This window comes from Eretmochelys imbricata, chromosome 3, assembly GCF_965152235.1.
Source record: "Eretmochelys imbricata isolate rEreImb1 chromosome 3, rEreImb1.hap1, whole genome shotgun sequence".
Lineage (NCBI taxonomy): Eukaryota > Metazoa > Chordata > Testudines > Cheloniidae > Eretmochelys > Eretmochelys imbricata.
The window spans coordinates 134,090,162-134,112,901 of record NC_135574.1 but is presented as its reverse complement, the minus strand read 5'-3'; the positions used below and the strand labels follow the sequence as shown (position 1 = coordinate 134,112,901).

At 42.8% G+C, this 22,740-nt stretch overlaps 1 protein-coding gene across 4 annotated transcripts in view; it reads left to right on the top strand.

Moving 5' to 3' along the window:
• The window catches only part of ARID4B (AT-rich interaction domain 4B), a 140,996-nt gene that overhangs the window by 73,707 nt on the left and 44,549 nt on the right, over positions 1-22,740 (top strand). For 3 of the 4 annotated variants that reach the window (XM_077813426.1, XM_077813427.1, XM_077813423.1), the window contains exons 9-16: positions 3,662-3,741; positions 5,249-5,322; positions 6,193-6,338; positions 12,460-12,532; positions 14,210-14,304; positions 15,721-15,818; positions 19,908-20,175; positions 21,645-21,817. In XM_077813426.1, coding sequence (XP_077669552.1) covers positions 3,662-3,741; positions 5,249-5,322; positions 6,193-6,338; positions 12,460-12,532; positions 14,210-14,304; positions 15,721-15,818; positions 19,908-20,175; positions 21,645-21,817 — 1,007 coding nt within the window. Of the gene's footprint in view, positions 1-3,661; positions 3,742-5,248; positions 5,323-6,192; positions 6,343-12,459; positions 12,533-14,209; positions 14,305-15,720; positions 15,819-19,907; positions 20,176-21,644; positions 21,818-22,740 lie in introns of all 4 variants that reach the window. The other variant, XM_077813425.1, reaches the window with a different exon arrangement.

The window sequence follows — 22,740 nt, the reverse complement described above, 5'->3', positions numbered from 1 at the left end:
ACCCCACCCAAGGCAGGATCCTCACCGCCATAGGGGCAAGAACAATAGGCGTAGGCCTCCTAACCAATCGTCATGCCAGGGCCAGGGTCCGACTAAGCCACAGTCAGGATCCAAACAAGGGTTTTGATGGGGCGCCTGAGGACAGCGTGCCAGACTCCATACTGGATCCTTTTCCCTGCTTTCTGAACCATCTATCCCGCTTCTACCATGCATTGTCACTTATAACATCGGACAGTTGGGTCCTTCACACGGTAGAGGTGGGATATTCTCTCCAGTTCTGCTCCTCCCCTCTCTCCCATCCCCGTTCCCTGTCTATCTTCAGGGACCCTTCTCATGATCAACTCCTTGTCCAGGAGGTGCATCGCTCCTCGCCTTAGGGGAAGTGGAGGAGGTTCCTCAGGAACTAAGGGGCAAGAGGTTCTACTCCCATTACTTGCTAATCCCGAAAGCTAAGGGGGGGTCTGAGACCCATCTTAGACCTGCGAGGACACAACCAGTTTATGGTAAAGTTGAAGTTCCACATGGTCTCTCTGAGTTCGATCATTCCCTCCATGGATCCGGGGGACTGGTATGCTGCCCTCGACATGAAAGTTGCATACTTCCACATAGCCATTTGTCTGGCCCACAGACATTTCTTGAGGTTTGTGGTCGATCACAAGCGCTACCAGTTTACGGTGCTCTCATTCGGTTTATCAACGGTCCTCCGGGTGTTCACCAAGTGCATGTTGGTGGTCACGACCTTTCTCCAAGAGGCAGGTACAGGTGTATCCCTATCTCGACGACTGGCTGCTTCGGGGGTGTTCCAGGGAGGAGGTGGAATCCCAAGTCTGGTTAGTCACAAATACCTTCCAGAGACTGGGTCTCCTCCTCAACATGGACAAGTTGACGTTGTCACTGACCCAAAGAATAGAATTCATTGAGGCGGTGCTAGAGATGGTTGGTTCAGGTGAGAGCGGTATTGCCGGGGTCCAGATTCCAAGCACTAACAGGAATCATTCAGACTCTCAAGCGGTACCCCACCACGACTGCAAGGGTATTCCTGAGTCTCCTCAGACACATGGCAGCATGCATCTATGTGGTCAGACATGCCAGACTGAGACTCAAGCCACTCCAGGCTTGGCTCGCTTCAGTTTATCACCCAGGCTGACATAGTTTGGATTTGGTAGTAACAGTGCCAGGACGAGTCCTTGACACCCTATGCTGGTGGCTGGACCCTCGCATGGTATGCAAGGGAGTCCCATTCAGCGCTCCTCAGGCATCCATGACCTTAGTAATGGACGCATCAGACCTTGGTTGGGGGGCCCACCTAGGAGATCTACAGACTCAGGGCAGGTGGTCGCAGTCCGAGATCCCGCTCCACATCAATATAAAGGAGCTCAGAGCGGTGAGACTAGCCTGCCAGACCTTCAAGGACAGACTTCAAGTGCACAATACCACCGCCATGTTTTACATAAACAAACAGGGCAGAGCCCGCTCCTCCCCTCTCTGTCAGGAAGCTCTTCAGCTTTGGGATTTCTGGTATCGCCCACTCTATTCACCTGGAGGTGTCCAGTCTCCCAGGCCTGCAGAATGAGATTGCAGACCGTCTCAGCAGGTCGTTTCTCAAACACAAGTGGTCAGTCCATCTGGATGTCTTACGTTCCATCTTCCAAAGGTGGGGCTTTCCCCAGGTGAACCTGTTCACCACCAGGAGCAACAGGAAGTGTCCAACTTTCTGCTCCTTCCAGAAACACAGTCTGGGCTGCATCTCGGATGCGTTCCTGCTACCTTGGGGGGACACCTCATGTATGCCTTCCCGCTGGTCCCACTGGTCCACAAGATGCTGCTCAGGATCCACAGAGACAGCAGACATGATCATCCTGGCCCCAGTGTGGCCACGACAACATTGGTACTCCATGCTTCTGGAGATGTCTGTGGACACCCCTATAGCACTGCCACTTTACCCAGATCTGATCACACAAGACCATGGTCGCCTCCTTCACCCAGACCTCCAATCTCTTCATCTCACGGCTTGGAAGCTTCATGGTTAAACCCAACGGAGCTCCAATGCTTGAATTCGGTGAAGGAGGTATTGCTTGGTAGCAGGAAACCTTCCACCAGGGCCACTTATCTAGCTAAGTGGAAAAGGTTCTTGTGCTGGTGTGAGCAGTGTCTCACATCTCCACTTCAGACTTCTATACCACTCATCCTGGAATACCTACTACATCTGAAACAGCAAAGATTGGCAGGATCATCTATCAGGGTACACCTTGCGACCATCTCAGCGTTTCACCCAGGAGAGTCAGGGCACTCTGTATTCACCAGCTCCAGGGTAGGCCGTTTCCTCAAGGGTTTGGAAAGGCTGTACCCATATTCCTGACAACCTGTACCCATTTGGGATCTCAGTCTGGTCCTCTCCAAACTAATGGGAGTCCCATTTGAACCACTGGCTACATCTCCCTTCTGTATCTCTCATGGAAGGTAGCGTTCCTGGGTGCCATCACTTCAGCCAGGAGGGTGTCTGAGTTAAAAGCACTAAACACACACACCACACACACACAGACCACGGTCTTCCATAAGGACAAGGTACAGCTCAGGCCTCACCCAGCCTTCCTGCTAAGGTGGTATCTCAATTCCACACTGAACAAGACATTTTTCTACCAGTCTTCTATCCTAGGCCACATGTCAATGTGTGGGAGCAGAGTCTTCATTCACTAGATGTCCGGAGAGTGCTAGCATTGTACATTGAGTGCACGAAACCTTTCAGGAAATCGAACCAACTGTTCATAGCAGTGGCAGACTGGATAAAAGGACTCCTCACAGCGCATTTCATCATGGATCACGGACTGCATCCGTACTTGCTACACCCTCGCCAAGGTTCCAGCTTCACCTATTACACCGCACTCGACGAAGGCTCAAGCCTCATCCACTGCTTTCCTGGCTCAGATGCCCATCCAGGAGATCTCCAGAGCGGCGACCTGGTCATCCATGCACACGTTTATTACCCATTATGCCATCACATGGCATGCCAGAGAGGATGCAGCTTTTGGCAGGGCAGTTCTCCAATCAATGGTTCCTTAACTCCGACCCCACCTCTAGGGGACAGCTTGGGAGGCACCTGATTGGAATCGACATGAACAAGCACTCGAAGAAAAAATGGTTGCGCACCTTCTTGTAACTGTTGTTCTTCGAGATGTGTTGTTCACGTCCATTCCAATACCCACCCTCCTTCCCCTCTGTCGGAGTAGCCGGCAAGAAGGAACTGAAGGGGGGTCAGGTTGGCAGGGTCATATATTGAGTGCCATGAAGGTGCCACTCCAGGAGCTGCTAAGGGGAAAATTTCCAACAACTGTGCACACAGCGCATGCACACATGATTGGAATGGACGTGAACAACATAACTCAAAGAACAACAGTTACAAGAAGGTGAGTAACCATTTTTTCCTCACTAAGGGCCCCTAACACTTGTGCAGAGGAGCAGATTTCCTCTCCTAAACATTTGCAAGATTGGCCCTTAAAGGTGAAATCCTGAGAGTTGCTCAGCACCCTCAACTCCCATTGAAGTCAGTTGGAGGTAAGGGTGGTAAGCGGCTTGCTTGGTTAGGCTCTAAATACTTCCTCAAAGTGTTATAAATGCAGCATATCTTTTTTTTAATGTTTACCTCTTTCTTATCTTTTTGTAGGTGGTTTGTCCAGATTGTAGTGATGATATTGCAGTGAAAAAGGACAATGTTCTAGTTCGTTCTTTCAAGGATGGTAAATTGTGAGTAGAAACATAGAAGCTACCAATTAAATATGTGCACCATCTAAAGTGTGTGACACCTGCTGTTAAGCAAATGCTTTCCTGAATGTGTTAATGAATGGATGCTCATGATTAAGGCTACGATTTAGTCATGGGTATTTTTAGTAAAAGTCTTGGACAGGTCATGGGCAATTATCAAAAATTCATGTCCCATGACCTGTCCATGACTTGTACTGTAAATACCCCTGACTAAACCTGGGGGAGAGGGGGTGGGCAATGGCACTAACTGCTGGGGGCCACTTCCAGAGCAGCTGCTGCTCTGGCTGCCATGGGCACCGCTGCTCGGGAGGTTCCTAGGACCAGCTGCCCGGGGCCGCCCGAGCAGCAGCCAGTACGGCTGGCTACGAGGCCATCTGAGCAGCTGGCTGCAGAGCCGCTCCAGCAGCGGATGGTGTGGCTGTCCCCGGGGCCACCTGAACAGCTGACCCTGAAGCCGTCTGTTTGGGCAGCCCTGGGGTCAGCCACACCGGCCGCTGCAGAAATCACGGCAGTCACGGAAAGTCATGGAATCTGTGACTTCTGCGACTTCCATGACAGACCTGGAGCCCTACTCATGGTGCACCCAAATTTTTAAGGCAGTTGGATTTTTTCAGCTCCATTTTTTTAATACTGTACAAAACTATAATAGTGAAAAGGGTATATTTTAATTAACTGTCAGCAATATTTAACTCGCTGAAGAAGATATTGTCTTATTGAAATAAACTTGCATGATAAATCATGATTTATTGATTTATTGTCCAGATACATTTCATATGCTCTTTCTACACATTTAATAGCTCTGTGTATTGTTTGATATTATCCCTTTATAACAGGGCTTGTCAAACTATTTTTCTTCTCTGGGCCCTCCCTTTGAAAATATTTCAGGCAGTGATGACCTTACCCCCCCACCCGCCACCTTGTTTCTGGACATAGCTTTCATGGCATCAGTGCACATCCCTACAGAGCTAAGTAACCATACCATGCCACCTTTACTTCTGCGCTGCTGCTGGCAGTGGCTGTGCCTTCAGAGCTGGGCAGCCACAGCTCTCCAGCTGCCCACATCTGAAGACAGTGCTCCCGCCAGCAGTAGTGCAGAAGTAAGGATGGCAATACCATACCATTCCACGCTTACTTCTGCACTGCTGCAGAGTGATGGCACAGTCTCCAGCGGTAGGCGCCCCAGCCAGCAGCCGCCGCTGTCTGACCACCCAGTTCTGAAGGCAAGGAAACAGGATGAGCCAGGAAAAATCACGGACATTTGTTTGTATTTCAAAAATCTACGCGGACAGAGATCGGAGGACCAAAAAAAAAGGTCAGGTCCGGGAAAATCTGATGTATGGTAATCCTTGATCTCACGACCTTAGCCTTGCGACCCCCCTTTGGGTCAGGATCCCCAGTTTGATGAATGCTGGCTTTTAAAAATATGTGATTTTTAAGAAGTATACTTTAAATAATTGTTGCCTTGTCAACACTCTTTTAAATTCTTTAGTGCTTCTGTACCAAGAAAAGATGTTCAAGAAATTAGTGAAACTTCACCAAAGCCTGATGCTTTGTTAAAACAAGGTAAGAATAGCCTTTAAATACAAAAAGAGCATTTTTTTTCTTGATTTATTACAACTAGCTAGTGGTATATATTGCACCAAATATGTAAGAAAGCATGCTTTTGCATTCTGTAAAATTACAGAAATATGGCTTCCCTATGACGTTGTCTACAGACTTATAGAAATTTTTCGTTTCTAAAAGTCATCAAGCACAATCTTTAAAAGCATAAAAACTGTAATGCTGGAACAACAAACAAAAGGAGTAGTAATGTAGTGGAAACCAACTTCATGGATTTTGTCTGAAATCCGGCCCCCCTGTGTTGCACCTTCATAAAGTTGTTTGCACCATGGTGCACTCGTCAGGATAGCCTTGAAAGGGTTGCCTCCACACATTCTGCATGCTGGAGAGGTGGGCTCTTTGGCAAGCTACATTGTGTGCTCAACTAATCTTTGCAAAATAAATGCTTATATTGTTGTTACTTCAGTCCTCTTTATTTCCCATTCCTACCCTTTTATTTATCCACAAGTTGCGTCTTGTCATTAATTTGGACCCTAAATTCTTTAGGACAGGGATCCCTCTTAATTATGTGTTTGTACATGGCCTAACAGAGGGGGTTGGTGCCTTTAGGCATCACTTCAGCATAAATAGTAACAACTGTAAATAGCTTGGAGTGCCTGATGTAGAGACTACTGGGTATGCATGGCTGAGCACCTCTGCATAAGGATGCAGATAAGGAGTGGCTGCGGAACAACACTGCTAAAGTCCTATGATTTGGATTCTCACTCTTCCCTTGCCTTCCCCTAATCTTTCTTTCTTTCTTTTCTTTTAAATTTTTTTTTTGGAGCAAATGGATCCTTCTTCTAATGCTAATAAATGCTGGTCTTCTTGCAGCCTTTGACCAAGCCCTTGAATTCCGTAAAAGCAGAACTGTTCCCAGTAACTGGAAGACTGAGTTGAAAGAGGAGAGCTCCAGCAGTGAAGCTGAAGAAGAGGAAGAAGATGAAAAAGAAAAGGAGGATAATAGCAGTGAAGAAGAGGCAAGTATAACATTGCAAACTGTCTGTTTTCATCAGCTGTATATTGGCACTCTGCTTAGAACTCACGAGCACAGATTTTCTTGGTCCTTGTATCTTTAACACACATGTCTTTCTTAGATTAAATTCTTATTTGTAAAACCTCCCTGTGGAAACCAAATTAATAACTGTGCATGGACTCAGGAAGCTACCTCTTCACACATGCAGTCAAAGGACTGAATCAGTAGGAGCTAAAGATAGCTGAAAGACCAAATCCAAAGATCGAGCTTAGGATCAGATATAGCCCTCACTGCACCTGAAGCAGTAATATGTAAGGGCCAAGAGCTATGTTGTTGGGATAGGGCAGGGTGGGGCAAGGGGTGAGATGGGAGTGAGAGACATGTGCTGCCAAGTGCATCTTACAGTTACTCGGAAAAAGAACAGAACATGCCCCTGACTAATACATGTTCATGACTACAGCATGCTTACAAGCTAATTGTAGAGACTGAATGTCTCCTAGCTGTGGTTAAAAATACATATTTATTGTACCTATATTTATTGCAACAAAAATGGGTAGGGAATGGCTTTCATATGTGGAGCGATTAATAAGACTGGGACTTTTCAGCTTGGAAAAGAGACGACTAAGGAGGGGGATATGATGGAGGTCTATAAATTTATGACTGGTGTGGAGAAAGTAAATAAGTAAGTGTTAATTACTCCTTCTCATAACACAAGACCTGGGGTTCACCAAATGAAATTAATAGGCAGCAGGTTTAAAACAAACAAAAGGATGTATTTTTTCACATAACGCACAGACAACCTTTGGAACTCCTTGCCAGAGGATGTTGTGGAGGCCAAGACTATAACAGGGTTCAAAAAGAACTAGATAAGTTCATGGAGGAGAGGTCCATCAATGGCTATTAGCCAGGATGGGTAGGGATGGTATTCCTAGCCTCTGTTTGTCAGAAGCTGGGAATGGGCGACAGGATGGATCACTTGATGATTACCTGTTCTGTTCATTCCCTCTGGGGCACCTCACATTGGCCACTTTCGGAAGACAGGATCCTGGGCTAGATGGACCTTTGGTCTGATCCAGTATGGCTGGTCTTATGTTCTTACCTGACACTGCAAAGGAAATGTAATATTTAAGGTAGTTGAAAATTGTCTTTAAACACATCTGTTTTTATCATAATGATTAGTTTTCAATTGCCCTCCACCCCACGCCTTTGGAGGCAGCTGTTCTAAAGGAGGTTTTAAACGCTAAGGAAATTCAGGTTCCACCACCATTTGCATAGGGGTTCTGCTGGGGAAGCAGCGTATACAGGCCAGTATGGGAGTCTCACTGGCAGAAACTCCTTGGGAGATAAACTGAACAGCATGTCTCCTAGTTGGCCGGGCTGGCACATCCCTAGCACTGCTGGGCTAGGCCTTCTTGCTCCAGGCTTCCTTGTGGAGAGGAAGTTGCAGGTAGCTTGTACCATTTCTCAACCTTCAGGTGGACTTTCTGCTATCAGCCCTGGGTTCCGCTAGTTTGTGGTGGTGAAACATGAGGGATGAATTTGTCCTAATACTTTTTTAATCTTTCAAATAATTACAAAAAATGTCTAAGTTGTTGTATCTCTCCTCTTTCCTCTCCTATGCTAGAATTGGTTCACTAGACGTTATCTCTCTCTGCCTACCCTGACAAAAAGAAGCAGAAGAACTTTCAGGCAAGGCGCCAGACCACCCACTCCTCTTCTACCTCTGTCTCCTTTGTTTTGGAAGTATGGAGTGCAGTCCTGTGCCTATCTTCTAAATAACTGTTCTTTCCCCCGCCCCCAGACTCCAGTCCAGAAATAAAGAAGACGAGAAAATATGAAAGTCAGAGGAAAGAACTCTGCTTCACAGCTGGCTCTGAGGCTGTGTGTGTGGAGGGGGTTTGATTCTGTTATTTCCTCTGTACTTTCTCCTGGTGCTCAGATTCTGGCTCTGTCCAGAGGAGTCCTCCTTTAGCCAGGGAGTGGGGGGCTGTTTCTCTTGACTAAGTTATTCATCCCTGCAATGCTGACTGCAATGCAGCAGCCTAGTGCTCCCAACCCTTTGGAGCATTAGACACAAGGTTGAACTGTCTGGGTCCTAAACGACTACTGTACTCTGTGTCTCAACCCTTCTTCCCTGGTTGGGGCTTTTCAGGAGGCTGCAGGTGTGTGAGGTTGGAATTCTGCCACCTCTCCAGACTCACTTACTCCTCATATGGTGCCCTTCTATGGTCCTTTCAGGGTTTGCCAACTGCAAGAATATCTTTCTCTGTCTTTTATTCTCACCTACTTATGCTCACTTCTCCTGGAAGGTCTACTTGGGAGGCCATGGGTGAGGAGAATCTGAGCTCTTAAGTACTACTGTTTTTAAGGGTTTGGTCTTTAGAGCCTTTGCCTTTGGGAGGTAGCTACAGCTCCTTCTGCCAGCCTTGTCTTCGCTTGTGTAGCATGAGTTGCTGTTCCTTCCCCATGCAAGCTCCCTAAATGCCTTGGTGAACAAGCGTGGCTCTGGACACCTTCAAATCTAATGGGATTTGCTATGGTAGTTCTGAAATTGCTTCTCTAGTGTCTCTGGCATCTACTGGGCTGGAGGTTTGCAAAGTAACGGCTAGAGCTTCTCTTTCTTTTTTTGAGTGGGAACAATATGATCCTGCCCTGTTTTTCTCCTGTCTCCTCTTTCCATTTCAGTTGTTATGCTCTGTGGGTTCCCTGCATGGCCTTTCTCCTCCAACAAAATATGTGAGAGAGCACTCTTGGAACTAGACAATCTTTCCCCTCCAGATTGCTCTAGCTCATCCTGGGCCATGAAGAATTTCATTGGTTCCCTTATTACTACTCACATGGCCTCTCTAACTGTGCCGTTCAAGGCATAGGTAGGAACAGTTTTTTCATTTCCATCATCTTCATTTCACACTTAGATACCATGGTGATAGGTGCCATAGAAATCTGAGAGATTAGATTTTTTTTTTTTAAAGCTGCTTTCCGTCCTGTGTCCCCCTCCAAATGGGCCTCTGCCTCCCAGTCTCTTCTCCTTTACTAGTATGATGGGAATAGGAGGACTAAATCTAGCTTCAGCCAAATATGGAGGTGTGGACCAGGATCCACTTTGAGTTATAATAAAATATTTATAGTATGAGTGTTAGCAGGGAGCTGCTTGCTTCCTCAAGTTAGAAACGAGCTACTTTGCTGACTCCTTTAACCTTCATAATGCTGACAGGTACACTGGTATTCCCAGAGTGAACACCGATGAGATTATCTAATGTAGCAATAGGCTGAGATAGCAGAATATTGAAGGTTATAGGTCTGCATCTAACAATCTCCCAAGATGCCTTGGCATCAAAGTACAGTCAGTCTGGTTCTTCATGAGATTCTCAGAATAGCAGGGATCATTAACTCGCCTTGCTACAGTGTCTCACTTCAGTCCCCCTGTGAAATCCATTGAGTCTGCACACTCTGAGAATGTACAAACGCTCTTCTGTAGATCTTGGCATATCAAATCTTAATTCTGTCCCATTAGCACATTGTTCTAGAATCTAGTGGGGAATTTAATTACAACAAGGGATACCTACTTGCAGTTTTGGTACTTGGTGTTACAAGTATCTGCTTTGTGCTTCAAAAATAGTATCTTAGGGTGTGTCTACACTGCAGCTAGACACCCGCAGCTGGGCCGTGCTAACTGACTGGAGCTCATGGGGCTCGGACTAAGGAGCTGTTTAATTGCGGTGTAGATGTTTGGTCACAGGTTGGAGCCTGTGCTCTAAGACCCCACGAAGTGGGAAGATCCCAGAACTCAGGCAGAAGCCCAAACTCAAATGTCTACACTGCAGTTAAACAGCCGTTTGGCCCAAGCCCCGTAAGCCTGAGTCTGCTGGCAGTGTCAAATTGCAATGTAAGATACCATAGGGTCCACAACGGATGGTAGCAGTATCTGCAGCACTCTGCTCAGTATCTACAGCACCTCTGTTTTTTGGCTCTCTTAGCACTTGAAGGAAATTGTATACATGATACTTCTTGAAACCCTAGTTAAATTTCCTGGAAACATCTGGTCAGTGCTTTCCTCCCTGACCTCTTATGGTTCTATGTCGTCACTCTCTTATGACAAGCATTTTCTTGGTTGTGAGCCACTTGCCAAATCTAACTTTTTTCCTTCTCTTCTGACCCAGAGTACTTCAGGGAAGGAAATCTCCTGAATTTCCACAATATCTGAGACTTTTGGTCTAAATAGAATACAGTCCTACTTCTCATTTTGCAAAATATCCCTGGCTGTTATTTTGTTTCTTCTTTTCACATGCGAGAGAAGGTATTTATTTCAGTCAGACCCAGCACAATCTCCCTTATTTCACCTTGATGTCAAGAAAGATCTTTAGCTATGTCAGGTTCCAGAGTAGCAGCCCTGTTAGTCTGTATCTGCAATAAGAAAAGGAGGACTTGTGGCACTTTAGAGACTAACAAATTTATTTGAGCATAAGCTTTTGTGAGCTACAGATCACTTCAGCGGATGCATCCGATGAAGTGAGCAGTAGCTCATGAAAGCTTATGCTCAAATAAATTTGTTAGTCTCTAAGGTGCCACAAGTCCTCCTTTTCTTTTAACTATGTCAGTGATCACATTAGTAGTTTGGTATGGGAATTTCTTTTCCCTCACTTTATACTAAAGATTAAGAATCTTTAGCTGCTGTCAGCAACTTGGGCTGACCCTTCACCCATACGATCTGCTAAATTACTATAAGGCCCTCTTTTATGCAAGTTTTTGTTATTAATTAATGTTAAATGGAGAATATGCCAACACATCAGAAGTATGTTTTCCTCTTGACTTCCACTGTGTATCCAATTAGTGTATTTGTTATAGGATGAGGGAGAGGACATGTACAACAAGAGAAAACTTCTTACTGGTAATTCTGTTAATTGTAGCCTTTGTCAGTCCTACTTTCATCCCTCCACCTGGTGAGGCTATTAAGTGAGGAGTTATCTTTTTTATCTATATCATATTCTTAGTAATTGTATTCAAATTTTGTAAGTTTCTCAGCTGAGCTCTGGTGCGTCTACACAAATCTTGATGAATAATACTTTTGTCTCCTTGCTTCTGGATTGGTGAAGTCATAATGCTTAGGGTAAGAAGTAGAATGGGAAAGATGAAGCTGACATGGTGACAGAGTAATTTTTCTTTATATACAGAAATGATATATCAGTTATACTCACAGAAAGTCTGCTATGGGTCAGAATTAAAAGGAATACAAAGAATTGAAACTAACTCTTAGTCTGCGTGCCTCTTCGAAATATCTTAAACTTAGTGATTAAAATTCCTAGAAGTTCTGATTACACTAGAAGTAAGATGATACTCATATGGGAAATATTAATTAATATCCGTTGAGGCACATGGTACTTCTGGGGATTTCCTAACTAGCTTGGGAGGAGCTGTTGGACTGAGCCACAGTGTTTTGCCATTGATCTCTGCTGATCGTTATTCTATGTAGGGGTTTATTACTGTCATAAATTTAATAGCCACAAACATTTTTGATGTACCTATTCTGCATTTGTTCGTTTCTAATTAATTCTGTGTATACTATGTACTCTGCATGCACATTGCCAGAGGAGTAATGTCATTGACCTCAGCGTGTTACTAGTGGCTTGTGGAACCACTGAAGAAAAAAGTGCAGGAACAATTTTACCTTCCACTTCATCTTTAAAAGTGACTTAATCCATCCAGGCATTAAAGAATAACCACATCTAATTATAGGACAAATGAATCTCAAAATTGTGTGTAGTCTTTTGAGGAGCAATACTCGTGTCTACCAGACTCTGTTTTCTGCCTAATTTAACACAATTGAGAGCTTGTGTTGATTTATAAGAATTCTTATGATGATCTATTGAAAATCCATGAAGATCAAACCATATGTTTTATAGTTTTTATTAGCTGGAAATAGCCTTTCCTGCTTCCAGATGGCTTAACATTCAGAGACCATATGCCCTCTGTATAGCATGCTGTCAGTGTCATTAAATTCTACAGTAAATCAAACTTTGTAATGTAAACTTCATTTGCAACAATAGTTTTCCATATTAAAGTCTGCTAGTTAGAAGTGCTTAACAAGACAAGTGATAAATTTTCTTTTCTTGTATTACTTATATTAGGAAGAAATAGAGCCTTTTCCAGAGGAAAGGGAGAATTTTCTACAACAGTTATACAAATTTATGGAAGACAGAGGTGGGTGTTTTATCTTCAGTTATGTAATGTATATTGAAGCTTTGAGCTATGACCCACTATGGCTTTGCAATTCATTTTTGGGAATGAGTGTGGCCATATCCATCTTTTCTTCCTGTGATCTGGGAGATTGTAGTCTGTCACTTGACCCTCTTTGTCTTCTCAGCATTCACGAATGCTAAAATGCAGACATATCCCTGCTTTGCAAAATAAGTGGATATGCTCCATATACCCCTGTATATCATACACTATATTCCTGTGTTGTAGATAGCTGTGCATTTAATGCCTAGTTTTGTTCTTAATTCTATTACTGCATACATTCCATTTCATAATTTTAATAAGATGCCTCAATAAATACATTTTAGAATGACAAATATCATATGAATGGTTTAATTCATTCTGGTTTTAGCTTGTGCCTTGTAATACCACCTGAATGTTTGTGTTACTGATAAGGGAAACTGAAATGTCTTTAAAAACATATCCCTTTAATATGTCAAATCCTTAACAGATATATAGGTAGAGATTGCAAATAAATATGCTTTCAGAAAGCAAATAGTTTCTCTCTTAATTGTGTGGTAAGACTTGTGTTCGGAGGCCTCTGTTTCACCTACACACACACACATATGAATTGTAATATCTTTAGTGGATTGAGATAAAAGTGAGCTTTTAAATAAAGCTGTAGAGTTTGATTATGATATTTATTATCTTATTGTTAAGAGCCTATCAAATTCACGGCCATGAAAAACGCTTCACGGACTGTTAAATCTGGTCCTCCCTGTGAAATCTGGTCTTTTGTGTGCTTTTACCCTATACTATACAGATTTCACGGGGGGAGACCAGTGTTTCTCAAATTGGGGGTCCTGCCCCAAAAGGGAGTTTCATGCGGGGTCACAAGGTTATTTTAGGGGGGTTACGGTGTAGCCACCCTTACTTCTGCACTGACTTCAGAGCTGGGCTGCCAGAGAGCAGTGGCTGCAGGCCGGGAGCCCAGCTCTGAAGGCAGAGCCGCCACCAGCAGCAGCGCAGAAGTAAGGATGGGCGTGATATGGTATTGCCACTCTTACTTCTGCGCTGCTGCTTTCAAAGCTGGGCAGCCGGACAGTGGTGGCTGCTGACTGAGAGCCCAGCTCTGAGGGCAGCAGCGCAAAAGTAAGAGTGGCAATACCATACCACGCCATCCTTACTTCTGCGCTGCTGCTGGTGGCGGCTCTGCCTTCAGAGCTGGACTCCCAGCTTGCAGCTGCTGCTTTCTAGCTGCCCACCGCTGAAGGCAAAGCCGCTGTCAGCAGCAGCGCAGAAGTAAGGGTAGCAGTACCGCAACACCCCCGCCCCCCCCACAGTAACCTTGCAACCCCTCCACAACTCCTTTTTGGGTCAGGACCCCTACAATTACGACACCATGAAATTTCAGATTTAAATAGCTGAAATCATGAAATTTGTGATTTTTAAAATCCTATGACCGTGAAATTGACCAAAATGGGCCGTGAATTTGGTAGGGCCATACTTATTGTATAAATAGAAAAATAAATAAATACTGTACTACAGACATGATATGGTCAGAGTCAAAGAGCTTGCAGTAATATATTTAGTAACGTGAAATAGTATAGGTATAAATTTCTGGTCTTGTGCTCAGTAAAAAGACACACTTCAAAATATTTTAATAATTGTATTCTTCCACAGGGACTCCTATTAATAAACGACCTGTACTTGGATACAGAAATTTGAATCTCTTTAAATTATTCAGACTTGTACACAAGCTTGGAGGATTTGATAATGTAAGTATTAAAGTTAAGATGGAAAGTATTTTAGGTGCATAAAGTCTGAGGAAAAAATATGATAGATTAGATTTAAGTCATAGTAAATAAGACTCCTATACAAAAACTCTAGGTGAACAGTAAATCCTACAACATAATACACCCAGCAGCATTATTAAAAAAACAAACATTCAAACAAATTATATAATCTAATTTCTTTGTGATACATGCGGTAGATCTAATTATTGCTGTATAATAATGTAGTCAGTCAGAATACTTCCTTTTTCTCTGAGGATTCAATGAATACCTGTCTGAGAGAGCCTTTGTTTTAGACACTGAGCAAATAGTAGACTTCTAAATCACTGCACAAGACCTCAAATGCAAGCAGTCTGAGTTAAGGGTTCTATGGCATCCTTAACTCCTCCCCATTGTGGATCATATATAGAAGACTGTGCTGCCTGGAATTAGCTGAATTGAACTTGAAGCAGCAATTGGATCACTTACTTGGAATTCCTGGGGAAGTAGGCACTATTCCTACTTTTGACATCTTCTTATAAAATTAACTTACAAATTGGTCATGTATATTTATGCAGTAAAATGCAGTGTCATCTTCTGATGCTAAGAAAAGGTCACATACTTAGAGGACAAGATGTGTTCAGTGCCTTTTGAGGACTGTTGGAACTGAGCATACTAAACAGGTTACAAAACTTGAGCATATTAAGAGTGTAAAAAGGCAGTGGAAGAGCTGATAGAGGCAGTTTCTGGGGAACCTGGATATAGCACCATTCAGGACTTTAAAAATTGCCACAAACAGTTTGAACTGCCTTCTTTATTCTAAATTAAAACTCTGGATTGGGTAAATAAGGTTACTATCAAAGTAAGTTTTTGCTATAACCCACTTGGCTGACTCCTGCAGTTTAAGACTGTGGCTTACTGAAATGCAAAATGACAGAAGTTCTAAACTGATTATAATAATTCTAGGTTTCAGAGTAGCAGCCATGTTAGTCTGTATTCGCAAAAAGAAAAGGAGTACTTGTGGCACCTTAGAGACTAACCAATTTATTTGAGCATAAGCTTTTGTGAGCTACAGCTCACTTCGTCGGATGCATAAAGTGGAAAATACAGTGAGGAGATTTAAATCTCCCCACTGTATTTTCCACTTCATGCATCCGATGAAGTGAGCTGTAGCTCACGAAAGCTTATGCTCAAATAAATTGGTTAGTCTTTAAGGTGCCACAGGTACTCCTTTTCTTTTTATAATAATTCTGTGCAGTAGAACAGTGATTTTTTTTGTTGACTAGATTCTTTTGTGGATCTGAAGACATTTTTTTAAAATTGTTAGCATTCATCTATTATTGCAAAGATAATAGACTTAAGTCAGTCTTGTGTTTTGTACTAGATTAATGTGCACAATTGTATTTTTGCTGTGTGTAACAGATTGAAAGTGGAGCAGTGTGGAAGCAGGTGTATCAGGATCTTGGAATACCTGTGTTGAACTCAGCTGCAGGATATAATGTTAAATGTGCTTACAAAAAGTAAGTGATACAGCACGTGTAAAACGGATGAAATATGAATGGTGATACCATTGTGGGGTGTTTATGTATAGATTCCAGTGGAAACACCTCTTTTATGAAAAATAGTTACTGTAAATTGTGTATTATTAATTATTTTGGAATTTTAAGACTCAGAAATATAGGACGGGCAAGGACCTTGATAGGACTTCTAGTCCAATCCCCTGCACTGAGTCGGGACTACGGCCTTGTCTACACTACAAAGTTATGCACTTTTAATTAAAGCATTTTAATTAAAACCACAGTTGCATGTCCACACTTGCTCTTTGTGTTGGCAGAGCGCATCCACACTAACAGCTCTTGCACTGACAGAGAGAGCAGTGCACTGTGGGTATTTATCCCACTGTGCAACTGGCTGCAGGGTGCTTTGGGAAGGGTTTGCAATGCCTCATGGGGCCGGTACAGTGTCACAGGCTGCAGGTTTCTCTATCCTATCATTCCAGGGGCATCCTGCTAGTTTGCCAGTTGCTTTTCAACTGAAGTTTGGGGTGGGAAGGAGGCAGAGGAGGTTGGTGTGTCTGGGGTTGGGGAGACAGCAGGCTGACCGACCTATCCTGAGGCACGGGGAGGGGGACACCCCCTCCAAGTCAGCCCCCGGCTCTGCTCGGCACAGCAGTCTCTCCCAAAGCAGCCCACTCTGCCTGCCTGCCTATGGTTCTGTGATTCCCTCCAAGTTCTCCCACAGCCTCCTCAGCTGCTGGGAGCAGCATCCTGAGAAGCTCTGTGAGTTCTCTATGCTGAGGAATGTCAAAGCAGCACAGCAGTCCTGCTCCCAGCTCCCCGCAACAGCAGTCTGCCAGCTGCTGTATTCCTAGTGCAGGGCAGAACAGGAGCATTCCACCTTAATGGTTAGTTCCCAATCCCAGAGCAGAGCAGCAGGCTCAGCTGTCAGATACTTCCTGGAGCTTTGACAGGGGAGGGGTGCATGCCTGCAGGGCAGCAGAGATTAAAACAGTGAACAGAGCCGTCACAATAGACATTGTGGGATACTGGTGGAAGCCAGTTATGTCAACAAAACAAACAGCAGTATCTACGCTGATGCTTTGTCATTTTAACTTTGCCGCAAAAACCTTTGTGCCTCTCGTTGAGGTGGTTTTATTTTGTCAGCAAAATAGCAGAGTTTTACAAAAGGCAGCTTTTGCCGACAAAACTTCGTAGTGTAGACAAGGCCTAAGTTGTTGTTTACCTCATGCTACACTTAGGATTGTATCTCTTCTGTTATGTATGTTCTTCTTCTCTGTTGTGTCAAACATAAGCTACTTGTCTTTACTTTCAGGGTCCTTCACGACCTCTCCGCACCCTATCTGTCATCTCTGATTTAGCATCAAAAGGTCAACTCTTAACCTCTTATTGACCCATGATATCAGCCTCCTTTACCCACTTGTGAAATTTTTCAAACCAGCGCCTTTGTGCATTCTCCCATTCTGCCTCTCATGCTTGAGAGAAGATTCCTGTACACATCTGCAAAACTAATTCACTATTCTTCTCCCCTTAAAATTCTCCTCTGCCATTAAGCCTATGAAAAACTTGACAATAGCTGGGCCACTGGTGTTCTGAGACTGCTTCCTACCACGCTGACCAATCTGTCTCATGATTTCCTTGTACTCCCTCTTTGGTCTATTTGCATCCATCTGGTGTCTCTTGTTTTACACTTAGATTGTAAGCTCTGTGGGGCTGGGACTGTCTTTTTGTTCTGTGTGTATAGTACCTAACACAATGGAGTCCTGGTCCAGGACTGGGGCTCCTAGGCACTATGATAATACAAATAATAAAAAATAATAATAGATACAAAAACTTCTCCAGTGCCAGAGGAACTTAAATCTGTGGGGTTTGGATGGGGGTTTGTTTGCCACAGTATCTTAAAACATGTATATATTTTGATGCATTTTTGCTCTTTTTTAAAAAAAAAAGTACAGTAAAAGCTTTGTTATTCGGCATGTTGGGGGAATGGGGGGTGTTGGTTAGTCAAAAATTCCAGTTAACTAAGCATTATACTTACCAATGGAGGGAGGGAGTTTGGTTGTGGGAGGGGGTTCAGGGCTGGGGGTTGGGGCATGGGGGGAGAGGGAGTGCAGGCTCTGGGAGGGAGTTTGGGTGCAGGAGGGGGCTCGGAGCAGGGGTTTGGGGGTTTCTGGGTGCAGGATCTGGGCGTCGCTCACCTCGGGTGGCTCCCCGCAAGCGGCAACATGTCTCTGCTGCTCCTAGGCGGAGGCTCGGCTAGACGGCTCTGCGCGCTGTCTGTGCCCGCAGGTGCCGACTCCGCAGCTCCCATTGGATCTCCAGTGGGAGCTGCGGAGCCAGCGTTTGGGGCAGGGACAGCGCACAGAGCCCCCTGGCTGTTCCTCTGCCTTGGAGCAGCAGGGACACATCGCCACTTGTAGGGAGCCACCTGAGGTGAGCGCCGCCCAGATCTGGCACCCTGAAATGCCAGTTTCTAGAGCTTTCTGGTTGGCAAAGTTCTGGATAACACAGCTTTTACTGTATTGGGAAAAAACAAAACAAAAAAACAAAAAACAGAAGGGTAAAACATATAGGAAGGTAAATCAGAGGAGTGGAAAACCTTGCATTATTATACATTCTATACTGCTGTTGTCAAATGTTGGTCCACAAAGCCCTTGATGATGTCCACAGAATGAAGTAATGGGGAATCAGTAGTAGGGGATTGGGATGGTAGGAGGGTGGGAGGTGGTTTGTGAAATGATCTCTCGCTCTGTTATGAAGTGGTCAGTAGAATTGAAGTGTTTGGGGATAGCTATGTGGTATCATGAGAGAACCTTTCACATATGTATCTTTTTGATACTGATATTCCTAGATAAATGAGTAAAAGGTAAAAGATGGTGGATTTAACAAGTTTTGGTTTATTTTTAATATTTATTGTAATGGTAAGACCCTACTTTTGGTAGGTATTAGCCTTATGTTAGTCCAGTGCTTAAAATATTGTGGATTTTCTTTAGATGTTCTGGAGGAGCTCTGTAGTGTACAGATAAAGATATAGAATAAAATGGTAAAAAGGTGCAAGAATGAGAAGAGGATAAAGGAGGATAAGTACAACATACAAATAAATGTATAAAAGAAAAAGCCAAGCATTTGACTTGTTTGGAATGATATTTATACGTTACTGGGGTAAGGTTTCTGGAACAAGGAATCTCAGCACAGTGAAATAATCTTTGGTAAATATTTAAGTATGGTGTTACCATTAGTATTCTCCAAGAACTTTAAGAAGTCAGTTCAAATTCCGTAGTATTAAGCTAGTCATTGCTAATGATATGATTCGTTTGAATGGTCTTCTTTCTGATGCAGATATAATAGCATTTGAGAAAGGAAGATAGAGGGATATGTCCGCAGCAAAATAATAAATGCTTAATGCAGTATTGCAGTAAAAAGTCACTTTGTGTTACAGGGTGACGTACCCCAAATTCACTGAAACCAGGGAGTATTATCAGTTTTGAAGTTTGGAGTGTATTTGTTTCAAGGCAAACCACTATCACTTGTATTGCTTGTTTCTGTCAGTTTTTATAACATGCTATCACATGTGGCCTATGTCATAACTAATAATCAGAATCAAGTAGGCTTCTTTCTAGGAGGCTCAGAAAATGCCAGTTGTAATGATAAGCATAATTTTCAAATTGGTTTGATAATTCATTCAAGCTGAGAAGCACTTACTGAGTTTCCATATTGCTGGGCTGAGCAAACTGGACACTGCCTTACCTTCGGATTTTTCCTTTCCTGAATTGGTAGAATATTTTTATTCCTGTTTGTGTTCTTAAATGTTTTCTGAATTTTTGGTATTTCCGTAATACTGGTTGATTAAGAGGTATCATTTGCATGTGTTTAAGTATAGTAAGAAGTAGAAACAAAAAAAAAGAAAAATGGTCAAACTGATACCGGATTTTCACAAACAAATTTTATTAGTCAGTTTTAATATAACCTATTTATTGTATCCTATGAAATACATGTACCTTTTTTAACAAGGGTATCAAGAGTTCACTAGGTTAATAGATATGTAAATTAATGTTAGCATGATGTCATGGAATGTAATTTTTCTTCCTTCAGATATCTTTATGGTTTTGAAGAGTACTGCACATCAGCTAATATCGAATTTCAAATGGCATTGCCAGAGAAAATGACAAATAAGCCCTGCAAAGAGTGTGAAAAAGAAAAAGAATTGAAAATGCTCGAAGAACCTGACCAGGATGTAAAAGAAATAAAAGTTGTTAAAGAAGAGCATAAGGAGGAGGAAGACGTGATCATACAACAGGAAGAAACAAAACCAGCTGAGAATGATAATGAATGTAAAGAAAATGATAAACCCACCTTTCTGGTAAAATACTTTGTTTATGTTAAGCCCAGTTGCTAAATTGAGATAGTGTTTGTCGGGGGAGTAAGAGGTAGTGTATTAAGTAGGGCTGAAATCACCTTAGTTGAGTTAAAAAAGCAAACAAACACCTAAACAGTTCAGCACGTTGTCTTGATAATGCATAGTTCTTTCCTTATTATTAATACTGATCATATCACAGCTTGAAAATAGGGTTTGGTGGCTGACAGCAGCTGCATAGCTAAAGGAGGATAAGTACAACATACTGTGGGCCAGATCCATCTCTGAATGTATGCTGGCTGCTGCAGAGGGTCTTGGAGGCAAAACGTCCATGACCTCCTACAGAACAGCTGCAACCTCACAGCTGTTGGGGAACCTTACAGTCAAATCATACCAAAATGTGTGGCCTACTTTGGCCTGAAAGGGGCTGTATCCTCTCAGCAGCTGTAATAGTAGGATTTCTGTTTTGAACCTGGCTTTAGATTTAGGTCTCAATCCTACAATGCATTGCGTCTGCATGGACACCTTCTATTCCCATCCCCAACCCAAAATCAGTAAAGTTCCACAAGAGTTCAGGGGTCTGTCCCAGGGCAATGCATTGCAGGACTAGGACCTATGCACTTCAGAGGGATCTTCAGGCACACGTTTAAGCCTTTAGAAAGCACCATTGAGGTTGTTGGGATTCTATGTAGACGTAAAGATTTGTCTGAGTGAAGTCATTTGTAAGTCAGGGCCTTAAGATACTCACACACCACCCCCCCCAAAGACACCTGAAAAGGGTGGCAGGAGCACTACTTGATATCTGTTTTTAAGACCCACTGCATTTAGTGTAAAATCTTTAAAAGGAAACCATCAAAGAGAAGCTTTCAGTTTAAAAATTGCATTTCATAAAAACACTAGGACCTAAGATTATTAAAGATGACTACATGTAAAATATTTTTATTTTTCATTTGAATGCTGTTAATTTTTTTTAGTGCTGTTCAGCTTGGAGAATGAAAATTGACTAGTTGGTTTTACTTTTAGTTTAGTTTCTAGTCAGCTTCGCTTTTGGATTCTCATGAATTTGGCACAATGAAACAATTTTGAGTCACATAGAAAAAAAATAATGTTTGTTTTTTGTTCAGAGGTTGTTTCCACTGGAATTGAAAGAAATATAATTGAAACTAGAATTTCTAAAGTGTTTTTAAAGCTTGTTTTTTTTAAAGAAATTTGGGTGCAGATTTGTTCTGGCAGCTTCACTTTAAATGTTTCTTCTATTTAAAACATTAATGGTAGATTCTGTGGCTCTGACTCAAGCAATCCTTCTGCAAAAGTTAAACCTCATTTAATAAAGCAGTATATACTGGGAATGGTAACAATCCTAAATTATTTTAATTATTTCTGCCAGTTGGTTAAGTGTGTTTTGTCTGCCTTTTTTCAAATGTTTGTCATGTTGATTTCTATTGTAGGTTAACTGCATTTTTATATTTTCTTAGGAAAACAAAAAAAACTTGCAAGAATCTGTATATACTCAGTCTGACCAGGAAAAGGAATTCAGTTCAACCAAAACAGAAGATGAAGCCAATTTGGGAGATAAAGAGGAAGAGAATATTAAAGAAATGGAAATTCTTAACACAAACATGGAGGCTGAAGAAAAAGAAAAATCAGGGTAAGAGGGGTTTTTGTAAGTTGAGGAACCTGATGTCACTGATTTTTTAATTAAAAGTATGTTTGAACTTCAACATCAAACGATATTGTGAGACCCTGATCCTGCAAAGACATAAGCATGTGCTTAACTTCATGCATCATGAATAATCCTATTGAAGTTAGTGGGGCTACTCACATTGTTAAAGTGAAACATTTGTATGAGTCTTTCGAGGTTCAGAGCCTAAATATTTAAAACCCAGTGAGCAAGGGGAAACATACAAAGTGTAAGTAACTTAAGTCTATTTGATAAAAAAATGAGGTGGCCATCCTAGTGGCCTAGTGTTTGTTCAGCTCTGCTACCTGTATGGGATGGATTTCTGGTTCCCACCTCTTGCTCTTGGGAGTGTTTTGGAGATAGTGTTATGGGAAGGGAGTATCTTGCATCTCTCAATAGCAGTCTTTGGTTGAGTAAGGGATGATTTTGACAGGATCAGAAGTTACTCCTATCCAGTTCTCCTCAAGAGAAGGTGTTTGCAAGTGAATTAAAATGAAGTAATATTGGTGCCGGGGCCCAGCTAGTCAGTGGATGAAACAAGGAAGCAGAACATTCCTCCCTGCATGCATGGCTGTATGTGTTCTCCATAAAACAATGGATAGAAAGGTTTTCATATTTAAACGCAAAAAGATTTGTTCCATGTATTTCCTTCGTATGTCTGCCCCGAGGTCAAAATGGAATGGACAGTTCTTAATTAGGCTTAGCATAGCTAACAACTTACATCCTTGACAAGAAATGCATATACATTGTCGTGTGTCTGAGCGCTATTCAAAAGTTGGAAAATCCTAAAACCATTGTGTTTTGAACACACATCCTGCCCCTTCCTCGTCTGAGGGTGAGAACAGCCCAAAAGATGATAAAACTTGTGTGGTTGTGCTGCAGGTGGGAAC